Source organism: Manis pentadactyla, chromosome 4 (genome assembly GCF_030020395.1).
Source record: "Manis pentadactyla isolate mManPen7 chromosome 4, mManPen7.hap1, whole genome shotgun sequence".
NCBI classification, from domain to species: Eukaryota; Metazoa; Chordata; class Mammalia; order Pholidota; family Manidae; genus Manis; species Manis pentadactyla.
Window position 1 is genome coordinate 177,174,846 of NC_080022.1, and position 19,526 is coordinate 177,194,371.

Consider the following 19,526-nt stretch of genomic DNA (forward strand, 5'->3'; position numbering starts at 1 on the left):
CATTTCATGACTTGATTTCATGGTGGTTTGTTGGCTATTCTCATACAGAAAGAGGTCTACAGTAGGAAAAGAATGATGCTTATAAATCACCTCCCTTGATATCATCTGTTACTGAAAATGTCTTAGTCCAGGCTAGTCTGCCTACCACTTCTGTTGTATACTATTGATTTAATCTTTCTTCCAACATTTACTTTTGGTCCTGGACCGGTTATATAGCTCTGATGGAATTCTTCAAAAGTATCCTACATTTTGTGCCAAGTAAACTCAATGATTGCTCTAATTGGAGACATTTTATAGTTACCCATCCCCATAACCCTGGCAACCACTTAACTTTTCTCCATCCCAATAGTTTTATCTTTTTGAGAATGTCATACACGTGGAATATACAGTATGTGCGCTTTTGAGACTGGGTTCTTGTACTGTTGTCTTTGAGATTCAACTAAGTTACTGTTTTTGTTGAAAGCTTCTTCCTTTTTATTACTGAGTAGTTTTTCATTGTTGCTCATTAAAGGACGCTGAGTTGCTTCCAGTGTTTAGGAGTTGTGAATAGAGCTGCTACAAACATTTGTGTGCAGATTTTTGCATGAACAGTGTTTTCATTTCACAGCTGTCTGTAGGAAGAAGAGATTGCTGGGTCATATAGTGAGTATATTTTTGACTTTATAACAAACTGTCAACCCTTTTTCCAGAGTAGCTGTACCATTTTATATTCCCATATGCAATGTATGAGGGTTCCAGTTATTCCACATCAAACTGATATAATGAATATTTTTAATTTTGCCATTCTAATAGGTATTTAGTGGTATCTAATCATGGTTTTAATTTTCATTTCTCTGAGAACTAATGCCATTGAACATCTTTATATGTGCTTATTTGCCATCATTATATCCTCTTTATGGAGTGTCTGTTGAAATCTTTTGCCCAGCTTATAATTGGGTTCTTTTCTTACTGTTGAATTTTAAGAATTCTTTGTATATTCAGATACAAATCCTTTTTCAGATATGATTTTCAAGTTGCTTTCTCTCAGTCTTTAGCTTGTCTTTTCATTCTTTTAGCTATGTCTTTCAAAGAATAAAAATGTTTAATTTTGATAAATTCCAGTTTATCGATTTTTATTCTTTTTTTGGATTATACTAAGATGGGTAGATTTTAAAACAAGTTTCTATTCTATAAACGTGGTGAAAAGTTATCTTAGGGATCATAATGTTAACTTTTTGTGGAAGGTACAGATGTTATCATTTTATGGAAAGGTAGTGCTAATTGATGTACCCCTTAGCCTTGGGACTTTGGGGACATGACTTTTGCTTAACCAAAGGAGATTGGTTTAGGTTTGTGAGGCTTTTCAACTTCTTAAAAAATGGTAATCACTAATGTGGCTAATATATGTATGCTTTCGTAATGCAGAACTCTGTAGGAAATCAGTCTTGAAGGGTGTTCCAGAGTTTAAACGGTGATATTTTCCATTCATGTTTGATGCTTTTGGGATTGCTTGAGCTTGAGTTTGTACTCCATTAGAACAGCATTAAAACCTTCATTGTGGGTTCAGAACCAGTGTCATGGCTGTGTAGGACTGTCTGGATTTGAATCCTGCCTCTTATTTATAGTGTAACTGTGGGTAGGTAACTTCTCTGTGTTTTAGTTGCTTTATCTGTAAATAAGAATGATGATGGTGATAATAATCTACCTTACAATGCAATTATGGAGATTAAATTAGATTACATATATATAGTCTTTTTCAACAGCCTCTGTCATATAGTACACATTCAGTAAATGGTTCTTGTTGTTGTTGTTATTGCTGCAGTAGCTTTGTGATAAAGTTGCTTAAACAGTATTTTGGAATTATATTTTCAAGAGGTAGAGTAACCAAAAGCACACCAAGCTATTTTTCTCTGATGCCCACTTCTTTCTTTATACTTACTGTTATTACTGTGCAATCACTATGAGTAGTGCTATTAATAATCACATGTATATACAGTGCCTTCAAGAAAATTATCAGCTTATTTGGTTTTTCACATACTGTAGGTACTAATCAGCAATCAACCTACACTGGCTCAAGCTAGAAAGAAATTTCTTGGCCCACCTAACTGCAAAGTTCAGGCACAGCTAGCTGGAGTCAGGGCTCAATTGATGTCATCAAGACTCTTATTTCTCCCCTTGTATCAACTCTGCCTTTAACTGTATGAACTTCAGTTGTGGGTACCATGTTAGAAAAATGGCCACAACATATTCAAACCCCGTAGCTTCTCAGATTTTAGACTTGGCAAGAAAGAGAAAAGTGCCTTTTTCCCAGAAGCCTCAACAAGTCTCGTGATGCCTCATTGGCTCTTATGGAGTCACATGTCTTACCCTGAGCCAATCCCAGTGTTTGGGGTTGCAACATTTGGATTGGCTAGTTGTAGTCACATGCCACCCTTGGATTCTTGGTGGAGTCATCTAGTCAGGGGCCACAGTAGAGTGAGAGTTGGGGAGAGGTGAATTCTGAAAGGAAAATGTGGGCTTTTCTTACCAGGTAAAGGAATGGATACTGCTTGGCAAAACAACTAATGTGATAGTAGTCTCTTTTTATAGGTCAGCAGTAGGTCACAGAAGGTAATAGATTTGAATTAGAATCTTGGTTTCCGATTTTAGCTTTCTTGACTGTTAAGTTACATCCTTCAAGTCTGTGTTCCTCACGGGGCTAGGAATTTGTAGAAAGTTACAATGTTTTATGTTCTTTTGGTGAAAGTATGATTATTTTTAACAGGAAGAGAAAGGATCAGGGTATAGATAGGGGTGGGTCACAAAATGGGTGGATGTGGTGCTTCTTCATACCCTGGTGGAATTCCTGTGTCTCAGCTCCTTTCCTGGGCTTTCTGTCCCCATGGGAGAGGCTCTTACAGACCCAGCTTGCTCCATGTCTGCCTTTGGATCAGGCTGTTTTGGCCGGGCAGCCAGGATTGTATGCTATAGATAGGGATGTATCTCTGTATCCTAGACAAGCGTATCAGCTACACTGGGAGGCCTGTCTGGGAGGTCACCTCACATCTGAGAAGTAGTTCTGGATCTTTCACTATGTATTTTCTGCAGTCCATTTTAGCATGGCCTGAGACATTGTCTAACCTTGGCAGTTTTTATTTTATATTTGAGAAAGCACTTTAATTTCTTCAGAAGGGATACATGTAGTGAGACCATGCTGTTTTCTGAAAAACTAGAGGAAACAGTTGAACTGAGACCTGCTGTAAGTCCTGGGAATTGAAATCCTGGGGCAAAATACCTCTAAAAACTGAGATCAGTCAAAGGGAGAAAAAAGGTTTAAAACCCATTTATTCCTTACAAACTGTAGTCCAGGGCCATCTCTCTCCTCTGCTCCTGAGAAGCAAGCAAGCAAGCAACCCAGCCCCTCCCTTTAAACTCTCAGGTTCAGACACATCCTTGGTTGCCCAGGTAATTACCCATTGATATGGAGATGAACTTCTCTCCACCCCTGAGGATATGAGGAAGTTAGTTAGAAACTAATGGTCAGTACCTGATTAACAAAGGTAATTGTGGTAGAAGCCTTTATATCCACTTCTGAGGTAGGCATTTGAGCTTCTTATATTAGAGACATTAACTCTCTAAGTCATTTCCCCCCAAAGCTCCTAAAATTCATAGTTCTGCCCTGAATCTCTATTTATATTTTAATGTTTCTGAGATCTCCCTGGTTAATATATTTCCTGACTAATGTGGACAGTAGTCTTTGTGATCTGTCCTTCTAGCCACTTTTACGGGTTAGCTCATTTTTATCAGTAACATGTAAATGACATTTATTTCTCCAGTGGCTATTTGTTGCATTATCATTATCAGTTTATTGAAATGGAGAAAACAGAAGAAAATAATTCCTCTGTCAAGTAGGTGAAGTAGTTGCATAGAGTGATATTTTATTTTTTATAAATATGGTATTGATTGATGAAATCAATAAGGTGATTTCCACTTTATATAGATTGAAAATTTGGAGTTTTAGGAAAATTACAATAGCTAACACTTATGGAGCATTTACTGTGTGCCAGGCATTCTTTTAAGTGCTTTGAAATATGATTTTATATTCTTAACAGTAATCATAGGAGGTAGACAGTTGTCTTCTTGCCATTTTAGAGGTGAGCAAGTTGAGATACTTGAGATTAAGTCACTTGTCCCAGGCCATGCAGCTGGGGAGTGACTGGACTGGTGAGAAACAGGGCTGGAGAATGACAGGGATGGTGAGTTTAGAATGCATGTCCCCTGATGTTGAGCTCTGTGTGGCATTCATAAAAATACTTTTGTTTGTGTAGTATTGGTTTTTCTTATTTTCTTACTAATTTTCATAATATTTTCAGTATCCTCAGTCAGAAATGATTATAGCCCCCCACCCCTCACCACCGCCAAGAAACATTTGCTACTGTCTAGAGATGTTTTTAGTTGTTCCTAAGTTGGGAGATAGGCTCCTGGCATCTAGCAGATAGAGGCCAGGGATGCCAGGATATGTCTTACAATGCATAGGGCAGTCCCCACAGCTAGAATTATTCAGCTTAAATATCAGTAGCATCAACTCTAGTGTATATTATAAGTGAGTATGTTGTAATGCCATTCTTAGGTCTAGAGGGCAAAGTCACTCTAGTAGTATAGACATCTTTAATTTTGATTTTTGTTTGATATTTGATTTCACCCAAATTAATGTATGTATGTTTTATTAAACAAACTAGATATTTCAGCCCATTGAAGGAAAGCAGAGGAAGTTGAAAGGGGGGACGTGTAGAGACTGAAGATACAGTACTCTGTTGGATTATCTTGTGAATAACACAATTAGATTACATTTTTTATGTTAGAAGTGTTAATTTGTTGAAAGCTTTTCCTTTAAGATCAGGAACAAGACAAGGAAGCCTTTTATTATTCAACATAGTTCTGGAGGTCCTAGCTTCAGCAATTGGACAACACAAAGAAATAAAAGACATCCAGATTGGCAAGGAAGAAGTTAACTGTCCCTGTTTGGAGATGACATGATATTGTACATAAAAAACCCGAAAGAATCCATCTAAAACTACTAGATCTAATATCTGAATTCAGCAAAGATGCAGGATACAAAATTAATACTCAGAAATCTGTTGTATTCCTATACACTAACGATGAACTAGAGGAAAGAGAAATCAGGAAAACAATTCCATTCACAATTGCATCAAAAAGAATAAAACACCTAGGAACAAACCTAATCAAGGAAGTGAAAGACCTATACTCTGAAAACTACAAGACACTCATGAGAGAAATTAAGAAGATAACAATAAGTGGAAACACATCCCATACTCATGGATAGGAAGAATTAGTATTGTCAAAATGGCTATCCTGCCTAAAGCAATCTACAAATTCAAAGCAATCCCTATCAAAATAGGGATTTTGAGCATTCTTCAACGAACTGGAATAAATAATTCTAAAATTCATATGGAACCACAAAAGACCCTGAATAGCCAAAGCAATCCTGAGAAGGAAGAATAAAGCAGGGTGGTGGTGGGGATTATGCTCCCTGACTTGAAGCTCTATTACAAAGCCACAGTAGTCAAGACAATTTGATACTGGCACAAGAACAGACCCATAGACCAATGGAACAGACTTGAGAGCTCAGGTATAAATCCAAGCATATATGGCCAATTAATATACAATAAAGGAAATACAGATATATAGTGGGGAAATGACAGCCTATTCAATAGCTGTTGTTGGCAAAACTGGACAGCTACATGCAAGAGAATGAAATGGATTATTGTCTAACCCCATACACAAAAGTACACTCAAAATGGATCAAAGACCTGAATGTAAGTCATAAAACCATAAAACTCTTAGAAGACAACATAGGCAAAAATATCCTGAATATAAACATGAGCGACTTTTTCCTGAACGCAACTCCTCGGGCAAGGGAAACAATAAAAAATGAGTAAATGGGACTACATCATGCTAAAAAGCTTCTGTACTGCAAAGGACACCGTCAGCACAACAAAAAGGCATCCTACAGTATGGGAGAATATATTTGTAAATGACGTATCCAACAAGGGGTTAACATCCAAAATATATAAAGAGCTCAGATGCCTCAACACCCAAAAAGCAAACAACCTTATTAAAAAATGGGCAGAAGCTATGAACAATTCTCCAAAGAAGAAATTCAGATGGCCAACAGACACATGAAAAGATGCTCCACATCGCTAATTATCAGGGAAATGCAAATTTAAACCACAATGAGATATCACTTCACACCAGTTAGGATGGCCAACATAGAAAAGACTAGGACCAACAAATGCTGGTGATGATGCGGAGAAAGGGGAACCCTCCTGTACTGCTGGTGGGAATGTAAACTAGTTTAACCGTTGTGGAAAGTAGTATGAATGTTCCTCAAAAAACTAAAAATAGAAATACCGTTTGACCCAGGAATTCCACTCCTAGGAATTTACCCTAAAAATGTAGGATCCCAGTTTCAAAAAGACATATGCACCCCTATGTTTATCGCAGCACTGTTTACAATAGCCAAGAAATGGGAGCAACCTAAGTGTCCATCGTTAGATGAATGGATAAAGAAGATGTGGTACATATACACAGTGGAATATTATTCAGCCATAAGAAGAAAACAAATCCTACCATTTGCAACAACATGGATGGAGCTAGAGGGTATTATGCTCAGTGAAATAAGCCAGGTAGAGAAAGACAAGTATCAAATGATTTCACTTATCTGTGGAGTATAAGAACAAAGAAAAAACTGGAGAAACAAAACAGCTGCAGACTTACAGAACCCAAGAATGGACTAGCAGTTACCAAAGGGAAAGGGAACGAGGAGGGTGGGTGGGAAGGGAGGGATAAGGGGAAAAAGGGGCATTACGATTAGCACACATAACATGGGGGGAGAGGATGGGGAAGGCAGTAGAGCACAGAGAAGACTAGTGACTCTATAGCATCTTACTACACTGATGGACAGTGACTGTAATGGGGTATGTGGGGGGGACTTGATAATGGGGGAATCTAGTAACCACAATGTTGCTCATGTGATTGTATATTAATGACAGCAAAATAAATGAATGAATAAATAAATAAACCATGGTACATGTATACACATGCACAGACAAAAGAAGTGTTAATTTGTTCAATGTCAACATTTGAAGTATTCTGTAATTTTAAAACCACGTTTTTGTATTTTTCAAATCAGGAATTTCAAACTCAGACAAGTAGAGGATATTTTATTATGCCCCATGTATATACCACCCATATTTAACAAATGCTGACAAATGCCGAGGTCCTTTTAGGACTCTTCCTCCTCCCATTCCTTTGCTGTATCTACATTTTTTGATATACCAAGAATCTCAGAAGTTGGAGGGGCCTAGGCCTCTTCCGAAGTCCGTCGTCGTGCCTCACTCCCTGCTGTTGTCTTTTGGCTGTCCTCTCACAACTCACTCTCCTCAGTTGCTGGAGTGTATCAGCAGCAGACGGCCACAGACCAGCTCTGGGAGGGCGGACCCAGGCCTCTGTCCTCAGAGCTGGAGAGGCCAGGCAGGTAAAGTATGTGTAGGCTGGAGAGAGGTGGAAGGGCCAGTGGTCAGGTGAGAGGTAGGAAAGATCAGGAGAGTGAATAAGGTGGGAGCTGGCAAGAGAAGCAATCTCTGTGCTTGACGGAGCTGGTGACAGGAGGGCAGCAAGCATGGTCCTCAGGTTGTCAGGTCATAGGGTTTTAGGTCTTCCCTGCTTTTGCTGTATGAGTGATCTAATAAGCTAGGGAGATGCCACGCTTGAGTTCTCAGTATCTCTTACTTGGATTATTTTAGGGGCCTCTTACTAATGGCATTGCCTGCTTCTCACCATTTCTTCACAGGACTTATATATGATAGGTTCGTTCTTTATTTAAAAACTTTCTATCATGCCCCATTGCCTATGAAATAAAGCCCTCACTAGTAGTAGCACTTGGGGTCATTCATAGCTTCTCCTCCTCTGACCCATCTAGGGTTTAAGTTGTGTATTTTCTCCTCTTGGTGATTTTGCTTTAACTCTTCTCTCTGACAGGCTCACATATGCTCTGTTATCTCTGTGTGGTGAACTTCTCTTCACCTTTTGAGGTCAGCTTAAGCCTGTTGGCGGATGGAATAAGTCTTCCTTGTAATTGTTCCTTTGTGCTTTGCCGCTCTTGTTAGAATCTGAGTTTCTTGAAAGCAGTGATGACATGCTCCATCTTTAAATTCAGTGCTGCCGGCACAGGGCCTGGCCTCAGGAAATGTTTGCTGAATTGAATTAAGAGAGTTCAGACTTGCATTTTAGCCAGTTATTTATATTGGTGGCGAAAATCCTACATGGTACAGATTTTGATTCTCTGTAGTCACTATCACAGAATTATAAGACTGGAAATTGGGAGGTTTGGATATGAAACATTTCTGCACCTTCTGGTTAAAAAAAAAAGCCTTCATGGTTTGTTGCACTTTACAATATTCAAAATCATGTTTCATTTATAAATTTGCCTCATTGATAAATTTAATGTATTGTTGGCATGATCCTGGCATATGACTGACATTTTGCTTGGATTTTAGTAAAGACTTCATAAAATATAAAAGAGAAGTATAGATTTTGCAGCATCAATAGCTGCTGCTCAGCTGTGACCTTGATCAAAAGGCTGGTTGAGATGAACTATTCAGATAGATAATTAAGCCAGCTGAGATAGGAATGGGGCTAGAATTTATAATTAATAAGTTTTTAAAACCTTCTCTTACTTGTTATTTCCCCCTGTCTTTAGGAGTTTTGTCCCTGAGTCATGGAAGACAGAAGAGCTGAGAAGTCATGTGAACAAGCATGTGAATCTCTTAAGAGGCAGGACTATGAAATGGCCCTCAAGCACTGCACAGAGGCCCTCCTTTCTCTTGGCCAGTACTCCATGGCCGACTTCACAGGGCCATGTCCACTGGAAATAGAGAGCATCAAAATTGAGAGCCTTCTTTACAGAATTGCTTCATTTTTGCAACTGGTGCGTAAATAACACTGTTGATAAGCCAATGCTGAACCATTAAAATGGCTTTTTTCATTGAGTGGGGACAATTGCCGGTCATTCCCTCTGTGGGTCACCTAATTCTGGACTGAGGAGATGAGTAAAGTGGCTAGTGATGGCTGAATATCTTTGATGGCAAGCAACTGTGTTTTTAAACCTTGAAAATTATACTGTTGTATCTAGCATTTTGGACTGTTCACTCATTCAACAAATATTTATTGAGTGCATACTACGTGCTAGACGCTGTTTTGGGTACTTGGTATACATTGGTGAAAAAAAGAGAAATATCCCTTCATGGTACTTTGTCTAGTAGAGGGTTGGACAATAAACGATAGACATTCTACATATGTAAACACTTTAGATAGATTATTAGAAGGTAACAGTCTGCATTAAAAAAGTAGAACAGGGCAAGGGAAGTTGGGATTACTAGGGGTAGGAATGGGGTTGTGATTGAAATTGGGTGGTCAAGGTAGGTCTTATCAGTAAGGTATGTAAGGAATATCAACAAGGTATCAATAAGGAGGTAAGGAATGTCAAAATCTTGGGGAAGTACATTATAGACTGAGGGAACAGGCAGTGCAAAGACCCTGAGGCAGGACATCTAGGAGGCCAATGTGCTGGAGTAACGGGCATGAGGGGGAGATGATAACAGGGCTAGATCCTGTGGGGCCTCCAGGTCACCGGAAGGACTGGTTTTTATTTGAGGTGGGGAGCTGTTGTGGGGTTTTGAGCAGAGGAGTGGCGTGGTCTTAGGTACAGGAATTCTTTGGCTTTTGTTTCGAGAATAGAGTATAAATGGGAAAGAAGAGATGCAGGGAGACTAGTTTGGAGGCTATTAGAATAATATAGGCCAGAGAAGACAGTGGCTCAGACTAAAATGTTAGCAGTGGAAATAGTGAATTGGTGTGGTTTGGGTTAAAATTTGAATGTAGAACCAGTAAGATTTCCTAATGTATCGAATGCAGGGAGTGAGAGACACAAAGCAGTCACAGGTTGCTTACTTAGACTTTTGTGTGTGAGCAGTTGGAAGAATGTAGTTTCTGTCACCTGAGCTGAGAAGGCTGTAGATGAAGAGCAGGTTTTGTGGTGGAAGAGTTCATTTTGGATGTACTGAGTTTGAGATATCATTTTGATATCCAGCTGGAGATGTTGAATAAGCTGTCAGACTTGCAGTTATGGGGTTTGGGAGAGAGGTCTGAGCTAAAGATACCAATTTAAGAGTCTGTGGCTTGTAGATGATGTATATAGCCCTGAGCCTGGGTCAAATCGCTAAGGGAATGGGTGTAGACAGAGAAGAGGAGAGGACCAAGGGCTTAGTCTCGGGGCACTGTTGAGAGGTAGGGGGAAAAAGAGGAACCAGCAAAGCAGCCTGAAGAGTAACCCATGAGAGGAAAACAAGGGGAGTGAGGTGTCCTGTTAGCCAAGTGAGGGAAGTGTATCCAGATGCAGGAATGTTCAGCAGAGTCAGTGCTGTGAATAGAGTAGTGAGAATTGGGAACTGAGTGAGAAACAACTGTGTCTAAATGGGTACCTGTAAATACAGGCTGTGTATCTAACTGGATACAATGGCGGCTACTAGTGATCTCCACAAGAGCAGCTTCCACGGAGTGGTGGGTGAAATGTCTGATTTAAAGACTGTGTAAGAGAGAATTAGGGGGAAGGAATTTAAATATATGAGTATAGACAAATCTTGAGGAGTTTTGCCCCAAAGAGACACAAACAGATGAAATGGTAGCTGGTCAGAGAGGTGAGGTCAAGAGAAGTATTTTTTTAGATGGGAGAAATAACAGCATAATTATTTATAGGACTGAACCAATAGAAAGCAAAAAGTTAATGATGTAGGAGAAATATAGGAGGCTTGTTGGAGTGTCCTGAAGTAAGCCATAGAGCAGATCTGCACGAGTGGTAGGATGGATTTTAGAAAGAAACACGGATGGTTCATCTGGTAACAGGTGGAAGGCAGAGCATGTGCTAGGAAGCAGGTAAACATGGTGGTGACAGTCTGGAAATTCTCATGGCTTAGTTTTCTCAGTAAAGTCATTAGCTGAGGATGAGGATGGGGGAGAAGATTCTGGTGATGGGAGATTAGAGAAGGTGAGAAGTAGGAATGTGAGTAAATGGACCAGGGAAGTATATTGTGATGTTTGTTTGTGGGATACTGTGTATTGGAGGCCCATGAATTAGCTTTACTCTGGAAATATGAAATTTGCAACATTAATGATTAAACTTTAAAACAATGCTGAGCTTCTTTGTGATAAAATCTTTGTTTTAAGCAGCTCTTGAACTACTTAATTTTATCTTGTATCTTTTATTTTGCAGAAAAACTATGGGCAAGCTGATGAAGACTGTAGGCATGGTATGTTTAAAAATGGGGCTCTTTTCTGCTTTGAAGATTTTGAATTATTTACATGAGCAATGTTTAAGGGTTGATTTTTTTTTTCATATGCTAATTTCAAAAGTGATTTTAGTGTTAAAAAACCCCCATCAGCCCATGGTGGCTAGTAAGGAGTTTGGATGATGACATTCCTGTTACAATGGGTGTACACGTGAGCATTGTTCCTGCTCACAAGTGTTGGCTGTCTGTTACTCCTTTGGGAACATTGCTAGTATCTTTTCTTGTTTTTTTTTTTATTAAGGTATCATTGATATACACTCTTATGAAGGTTTCACAAGAAAAACAATGTGGTTATTACTTTCACCCTTATTATTGAGTCCCTCCCATACCCCGTTGCAGTCACTGTCCATCAGTGTAGTAAGATGCCACAGAGTCACTACTTCTTTTCTCTGAGCTACACTGTCTTCCCTGTGACCCCACACACACCATGTGCACCAATCATGATACCCCTCAACCACTTATTCCTCCCTCCCCACCCACCCTCCCCTCCCCTCCCCCACCCCTCCCCTTTGGTAACCACTGGTCCCTTCTTGGAGTCTGTGAGTCTGCTGCTATTTTGCTCCTTCAGTTTTGCTTCGTTGTTATACTCCACAAATGAGGGAAATTATTTGGTACTGTCTGCCTGACTTATTTCACTGAGCATAATACCCTCTAGCTCCATCCATGTTGTTGCAAATGGTAGGATTTGTTTTCTTCTTATGGCTGAATAGTATCACATTGTGTATATGTACCACCTCTTTATCCATTCATCTACTGATGGACACTTAGGTTGCTTCCATATCTTGGCTATTGTAAATAGTGCTGTAATAAACATAGGGATGCATATGTCTTTTTGAATCTGAGAAGTTGTTTTCTTTGGGTAAATTCCTAGGAGTGGAATTTCTGGGTCAAATGGTATTTCTATTTTTAGTTTTTTGAGGAACCTCCATATTGCTTTCCACAATGGTTGAACTAGTTTACATTCCCACCAGCAGTGTAGGAGGGTTCCCCTTTCTCTGCGTCCTCGCCAGCATTTGTTGCTCTTAGTCTTTTCTATGTTGGCCATCCTAACTGGTGTGAGGTGATAACTCATTGTGGTTTAAATTTGCATTTCCCTGATAATTAGTGATGTGGAGCATCTTTTCATGTGCCTGTTGGCCATCTGAATTTCTTCTTTGAAGAAGTGTCTGTTCATATCCTCCACCCATTTCTTAATAGGTTTATTTGCTTTTCGGGTGTTGAGGCATGTGAGTTCTTTATATATTTTGGATGTTAACCCCTTGTTGGATATGTCATTTAAGAATATATTGTCCCATACCGTAGGATGCCTTTTCTGCTGATGGTGCATTGCTAGTTTGTTGTAAGGTTTGTGTGAATATTTTCAGTCAATAAGAGCCAAATTTTAAGAACTGTAACATACATTGATTAAAATGTTATGCTTGGATAAATTGAAAGGCTGGACCTATTCCTCCCAAAAGGTTTTTCCCTTTCAGTAGAAGATTTCCCTTAGAGAGAAGATACTGATTAGCTCTTTAATGCTTTTTCCTGTTTCCGTTTGGGCAGAAAATTGACTGAAAATATTTTTGCTCTTTGGGTACTCATAGGATACGAATTCTTTTCTTCATGATAGCTGCCAGTTCACTAGAATGAATCTAGGAGTGAGTGGCAGAAGGGTTCAGTGTTCATTCTCATATGCACTCGGATTTCTTGCACAGCTCAGTGATATGAATAACATAATGTTTCATTTATCCAGAATGGAGAAGGAGGGCTGAGGTGTGTAACAGAAGTTATTTTTTTCCTAGTTACTCATTTGTGTCAAAACTTTTTAAAGTATTAACTATATTTGTTGTAAGACTTAAATAACTATCTTACAAAAAGCAAAAAAAAACCTATCTTATATATTCCTGTGGCATATTGGACATAACCATTCATTAAAGATTTGGCAACCTCCGTATGGACCTCACTTCATAGAATTGGGAGTTAACAGAAATTTGAGAGATTTCTAGTATAATCTTCCTTTAATAAAATTCTTGCTGTCTATGGACATTTAAAAATTACCAAAAAGCCAAATAAGTAAAATTATATAAAAGAATATGAGGAAGGGAATCATCTTTCCTTTTACCCTTTTTGAAGAAATTATTGTTATTGGTGTGCTGTTTCTTCTGCATCTTTCTCTACAGTGATTAAACACAAATGCTTGTAATACATAGAAAGGGTTTTTCCTTTAAAAATGGTAAAAGATTTATAAAATCATCACAAAGCAAATTGCTGTCTTACATACCAAAAGATCGTAGATATCTTTAAGTTAACAGTTGCAATTCCTGTTTCATATTCTGTAGTATAGATGTGTCATAATTTATTTAAAAATTCCTATAGTGATGAGCATTCAGGTGTTTCTAGTTTTCTAGTTTGTTATTATAATCCATCCTGTAATAAACATACATTCTTTCTTATTGTTGCCTTTATTTTTGTAGGATAATCTTAAAAACTGGATGTCTGGATTAAGGAGTTTTAAAAGTTGGATATCTGGTATTAAAATTATATACTTATATACCCTGTCAGATTAGTTTCAGATACACCTATCAGCAGTAATATGAGAACCCCTGTTTCCTGTAATCTCACTAATACTGGAACCTATTGGTCTTGATATTTTACCAATCTCGTATATGACAAATAGCCCCTCTTTATTTTCACTTCCTTGAATACTAATGAGGTTGATACAGTCTTCTCTTGGAGACATACAAGCTCCCAGAAGGTTAAATGATTTAAGAAAAGTCACAGAAGAGTAAGTGCTGTTGAAGGTGCATATGGAAAAATGTTGCATTTTTCTGTTAATTGGTTTACTTAGAATTTAAAGTTAGTTACTACTTACAGCTACTGAATTACCAAAATAAATGTTTAATGGGGAAACTTTAGGAGGTGATGGATATGTTTACTGCCTGGGTTATGATGAAAGTAACATGAATGTATACATATGTCCAAAGTCATTAATTGTATACACTAATTATGTACAGTTTTTATATACTAACTGTACTTTTGTAGTGTTGGAAGAAGTTTAACCAATACCTAAGATTAAGTTGTAATGAAATGCATTTACTCTTGTGTTGGTGGAGTATGAAGCCGAATGCTTCCTTTTACCCTTGCTGATATGTTAATACCCTTTGACCCACTAATCTTATTTCTGGAGTACTATCCCAAGCAAATAATCCAAAAGAAGGGAAAAATTGTATGTGGAATGATGTTCATTACAGTGCTGTGTGTAAAAGTGAAAAATTGCTTCCAGTAAGGAAGGAGTTTGTTGATTATCTTTATGCATTCCTTGTTACCATTTATGTGATAAGTAAGAATATGGAAAATGCTTATTTAAATGCTAAAGCAGTGTATAAAAGTTCATTTGAAATAGACATTTGGGGATATTGGCCAAGTGTATGTGTATATGTTGCCAGTTGTAGAGGTCTGCTATTATGTGTGATTTTTATGCAAGATAAAAGTTTTTCTGTAAGATAAAAATACCATGGCTAGGCAGCCAGTTAGTATCTCTGTTAGTACAGCGAGTATGTATCTCTGTTAATTGTTATGCTGCTTAGTAATGCCAGATAGCTGTGGAATAGCTCCTATCTTGATCACCCAGACCTTAGGTTTGCCTTGTATGTACTGTATTGCCTTGGTGCCTAGGCCCTTACTGTCAGGCTGCTGCATTCCTCACAGCTCTCAGCATGCCTCATGGCATCTGCCTTCTTCCTCTTCTCCACCTGCTGCTGCTGACCTTCTGATTGCACTGTCTCAGGCAGGGTTTGGAAATCTTTGTCATGGGGTTAAAAAAAAAATTTAAAAACTTTTTAATGAAAAAATTAAAACATACAGAAAAGTAGAGGAAATAGTACAGTAAACATTCATATTCTCAAAATTTAGATTGTAGTATTTAACCATGTTCATTTATTTTTTTCTGAAATATTTAAAGATAGTTACAGACATCATGGTATTTACCCCTAAATACCTAAATACTTCAGTGTGCATCTCTAAAAATAAGGCCATTACTGTATAACTACAATATTTTATAAACCTAATAAAACTAACAGTAATTCCCTAATATTGTCTAAAACCCAGTCCATAGTTGGATTTACCTGGTTGTCCCTGAAATGTTTTTATTGCTGATTTGTTGAAACCAGGAGCTAATCAGAGTCATACAATTTTCATGGTGAAATTCTAGTTCAAGAAGGGTAGAAAGACTTTGAGTGAGGATTCAAGGGCATTTGGAAAATGAACTACGTACACTTTAAGTTCATGGATTTTAGCTCAGAGTTTGGTGATGTGTTCTGGATAGCACAGGTTGCCAAACTGGTGACCAATGAATACGTAATATAAGGTGGTCAAGTTTGTTCTTATGATATGAACATAACTCATATTTGGCATTACAGGAAAACTTTCATGAAATAATAATTATTTTTCTGCTCTTGAAATACTCATTATGTAGGAAACTAACGTGTTTTACACTGACAGAATGGAATGGGGTAAATGGAGAAAATAAAATCAAAAGAAAATCTTATTAGCTAAAAGAGTATTGTGCTATGTGTAATATGTAGTTCAAACTCAGTCATCGTTAATATCAATGAATATTTTTCATAAGGCTGCAAGATTTTCAAACCCTAGCTGAGAGCGTCATTTTAAAAAATCATTATAAACAAAGGAGTTTGGGGCATCAATTGGCATTTACTATCATGATATGTGCCCTGTGAAGTAAATGATTCAGGAACCAGCAACTCCTGTTGAATAGAAGCTGACTGTTAAAAAAGGCAAATTGATATATGATTGATTGGACCTTCTACACTTTGGGAAAGTGCAGTGCTTTACTGACCTTCCTTTTCAAAAGAGTTTGAGTAAATAAATTTTATGGTATCAGGAGTAAAAATGTTTCACAGGGTTAAAAATATTTATTCAGAATTATCTCTAGGTCCAACTCTGACACAGTGTCATTTTATTTAATCACATTATAACATCATTCCAATTTTACAGATGAGGAAATGGGCTTTGTGAGATTAAGCAACTTATTTAAGTACATAGAGGCAGTACAGAGTGGAACTGTGGTTTTGGAGTTAGGTCTTGCTGATCTGAAGAGCCATGCTCCTTCTCTTTATCCTAAACTACTACCTGTGTGTTCTTTCAGGTTTTGCAGACATTACTCTGTTTGGCATAGTAAACTTAGAAAAAAGGCAGTAGGGTATTTCATATCCTAGGAATGAAAAAAACTGAGGTGTCGGGTCACTTAGGTAACCATTAGTGGAGCGGGGACAGAAATTTGGGCCTCAAGCTCCTAGCCCATCCATTGTTGTTCACCAGGCTTTTTAAATAGGGAGGCATTCCAATAATATTTCTTAACTCAGTGTTCTTTAGATCCAGTTACAGTAATTACTTTTTAAAATTTTGTATATATAAGCTTTATTTCACCAATAATTTTTTAAAACTTTATTTTGAAATAATTATAGATTGACAGGAAGTTGCAAAGATAGTAGAGAGAAGACCCATGTACCTCTCCCCCATTGGTTACATCTTACTTAACTATATACAGTACAGTGTCAAACCAAAAATTGACATTAGTACAATGAGTGTGTATAATTCTGTGTCATTTGATCATATGTAGATTCGTGTAACAAACACAAAGAACTGTTTCATCACCATGAGATCCCCCTGTGCTACTCTTTATAGTCACACTCACCACCCTCCCTCCTCACCATCTCTAATCCCTGGCAACCACTAATCTGTTCTCTATCTCTATAATTTTGTCATTTTGAAAATGTTAATTAATAGAATCATATGGTAAGTGCCTTTTAAAATAGCTTTTACCCCTCACCATAATGCCCTTGAGATTTATCCAAGTTGTTGTATGTATCAATTATCCATTCCTTTTTATGGCCATGTAGTATTCCATGGTACAGCTATACTATAGTTTTTTCTCCACAAGGAACTTGAGGCTTTATGGACTGGGATCTTGACTTTTAATCTTCCTTTCCCCATATGCCTGTTAACTGTTTTAAATAAATATTTTATATTTAAGTTGATGGGAATAAAAAGTTGAATTATAGAATACTAATTTTGGCACAGAATATAAATCAGGGAAGTGTAGGGGTTTATTTAAATATATGAGTTAAGTTCGAACACTGTTATCCTCTAAATATGTAAAATTTTGTATGAATAGACGTTTAAATAAGCAATAGTCTTTAAACTTTTGTTTAATCAATTGCAAGAGTCTCATGGTTGTATGACTATCTGTTCTAGGCATTTTCTGATTTGTACATGGTTTCAGCTATAGTCATGAGTGACATTTTAAAATGTATTTCATGTTGTTTTTCACTCATGAAATAAATATTTGTTAGCATTAATTTTATATTAACTGAAATTATACATAAAAAGAGAATTTAAAATGAATGGTATCTTGTCTTATAAAAAAAACTCAGTAAATACTATACCAAAGGGGAAATTGAAATTAAGATTACTGTCAACACCTGAAAGCACAGTTCTCTCCCATAGAGCAAGGAAAACAAAAGAGCAAAATGTCAGTTTTTTTCTCAGTAAGCAAGTTATTAAAAGAAAAAGAAAGTAGGCAAATTAGCCATGGAAGCAATGAAGTAAGGGAGTGCCTTAGCAGAGGATTAAAAAACCCCAAATCTTGCTTTTTCCACAATCAGGATTTCCTCTTAGTGCTTACAACAGAGATAAGAGAGATGGCAAGAGGTTGACTTCTGAAATTGAAATTATGGCCGTGGAAGAATTTTAAAATTAAAAGGTACAGTTACGTTGGTTTTTAAAAATAGAAAATGCTTCTCAATCCAGTTATTGAAGAGTTAATGGAGGTTAACTGCTGTAACTATATAGCAAATGTATCTGGGAAATTAGTGCTCTTTTTGTAAAGAGGAGTTGAAGGCACTGCAACCAGCAGACTCCCACCAGCCCTCTCTCTCATGCACACAGTGTAGGACAGTCCACTCTTGCAGATATTTTACAGAGTCTTAAGTAAAAAGTTCATTCAAGTATGCAGATGAAATAAAAATATTTTATGATATTCTGGGGAACCAGATTTCAGGTTTGTTTTTATGCTCAGTTGTGTTGTCAGCTTTTTTTTTTACTGTGTTTATTTTGTATTTGTATAGTAATGAGGAAGTTGAGGGACAGTAAATGAATTAGCACTAAAATTTAAACTGAAGCACTGAAAATAAACCAGGAGAAATGACCTGTGTTTTTGTAGTATGAAAACATCCAGATGGAAGGAGTCCAAGAGTCTTCACAATGAACTGCAGTTAAAGGAAATAGTACTTCCAAAAACATGCAATAAGATCTTACCTTAGAGCTCAGTGCACACCCAAGGAGGTTGTACGAGAGATCACAAGGATTTTTGTGATCAGATTAAAGAGTGAATATTGAAAGGAGCAAGGTAGTTGGGATTAAAAAAGAAAGTGTTTATTAAAATATTTAAAGCTGGAGATGAAATATTCAGAAGAGGTCTAGGTGATACCTCATATTGAATACTCCTACAGCCTTTCATGTTCCAAAAGCATTTTATAAAGGAAACATTTTATCTGCAAGAGACCTGGTAGGAAGGACATAAAATACCACAAAAGCTGCAGTCTACATGTCCAAAACATTTATTTATTACAATTGTTATTGCAGTTATTTATACATTTATGATAATAAATATGTCATAATAAAATAATATGCGTAAAATGTACATTATAAAATGAATAACAATGAAAAATAGTAAGTTGTAATAAATATACAGTTATTTATTACAGTTTTTACACATGGAAGAAGAGAGGGCAAGGGAAAAGGGTTGAGGAGAAGAGTGGTGATAAAAAACTCAATTTGGCAAATTTTGCCAGTGAGAGATTTGCCGCAGTGCTCTTCCTTTGGTTTATATTACACTTTTTGATGGTTGTAGCAAATGGACATTTTAACCTCTGGTTAATAACTTTAGGCCTTCCACTGTTTGGAGTCTGTTTATATGCCCCGTTCCCCAATGTATATGTTTGGCAAATGAGTTCAGTGCCAAAATTAAATGGCTGATATTTAGCAAGGGAATTTGTTTATAAATTATAAAGGAAATTTTAGTTTTGATTGTTTCAAAGTGTTGGTTCCTAGAGTCTGAGTGTATTTAATCAGTGAATCATTTCA

General features: G+C 37.2%; 1 protein-coding gene across 5 annotated transcripts in view; it reads left to right on the forward strand.

The window, feature by feature from the left end:
* The window catches only part of HELZ (helicase with zinc finger), a 169,885-nt gene that overhangs the window by 16,504 nt on the left and 133,855 nt on the right, over positions 1-19,526 (forward strand). For all 5 annotated transcript variants that reach the window (XM_057501628.1, XM_036899734.2, XM_036899735.2 and 2 more), the window contains 2 exons: positions 8,741-8,968; positions 11,309-11,345. In XM_057501628.1, coding sequence (XP_057357611.1) covers positions 8,759-8,968; positions 11,309-11,345 — 247 coding nt within the window. In that variant the 5' untranslated portion in view covers positions 8,741-8,758. The remainder of the gene's footprint in view (positions 1-8,740; positions 8,969-11,308; positions 11,346-19,526) is intronic.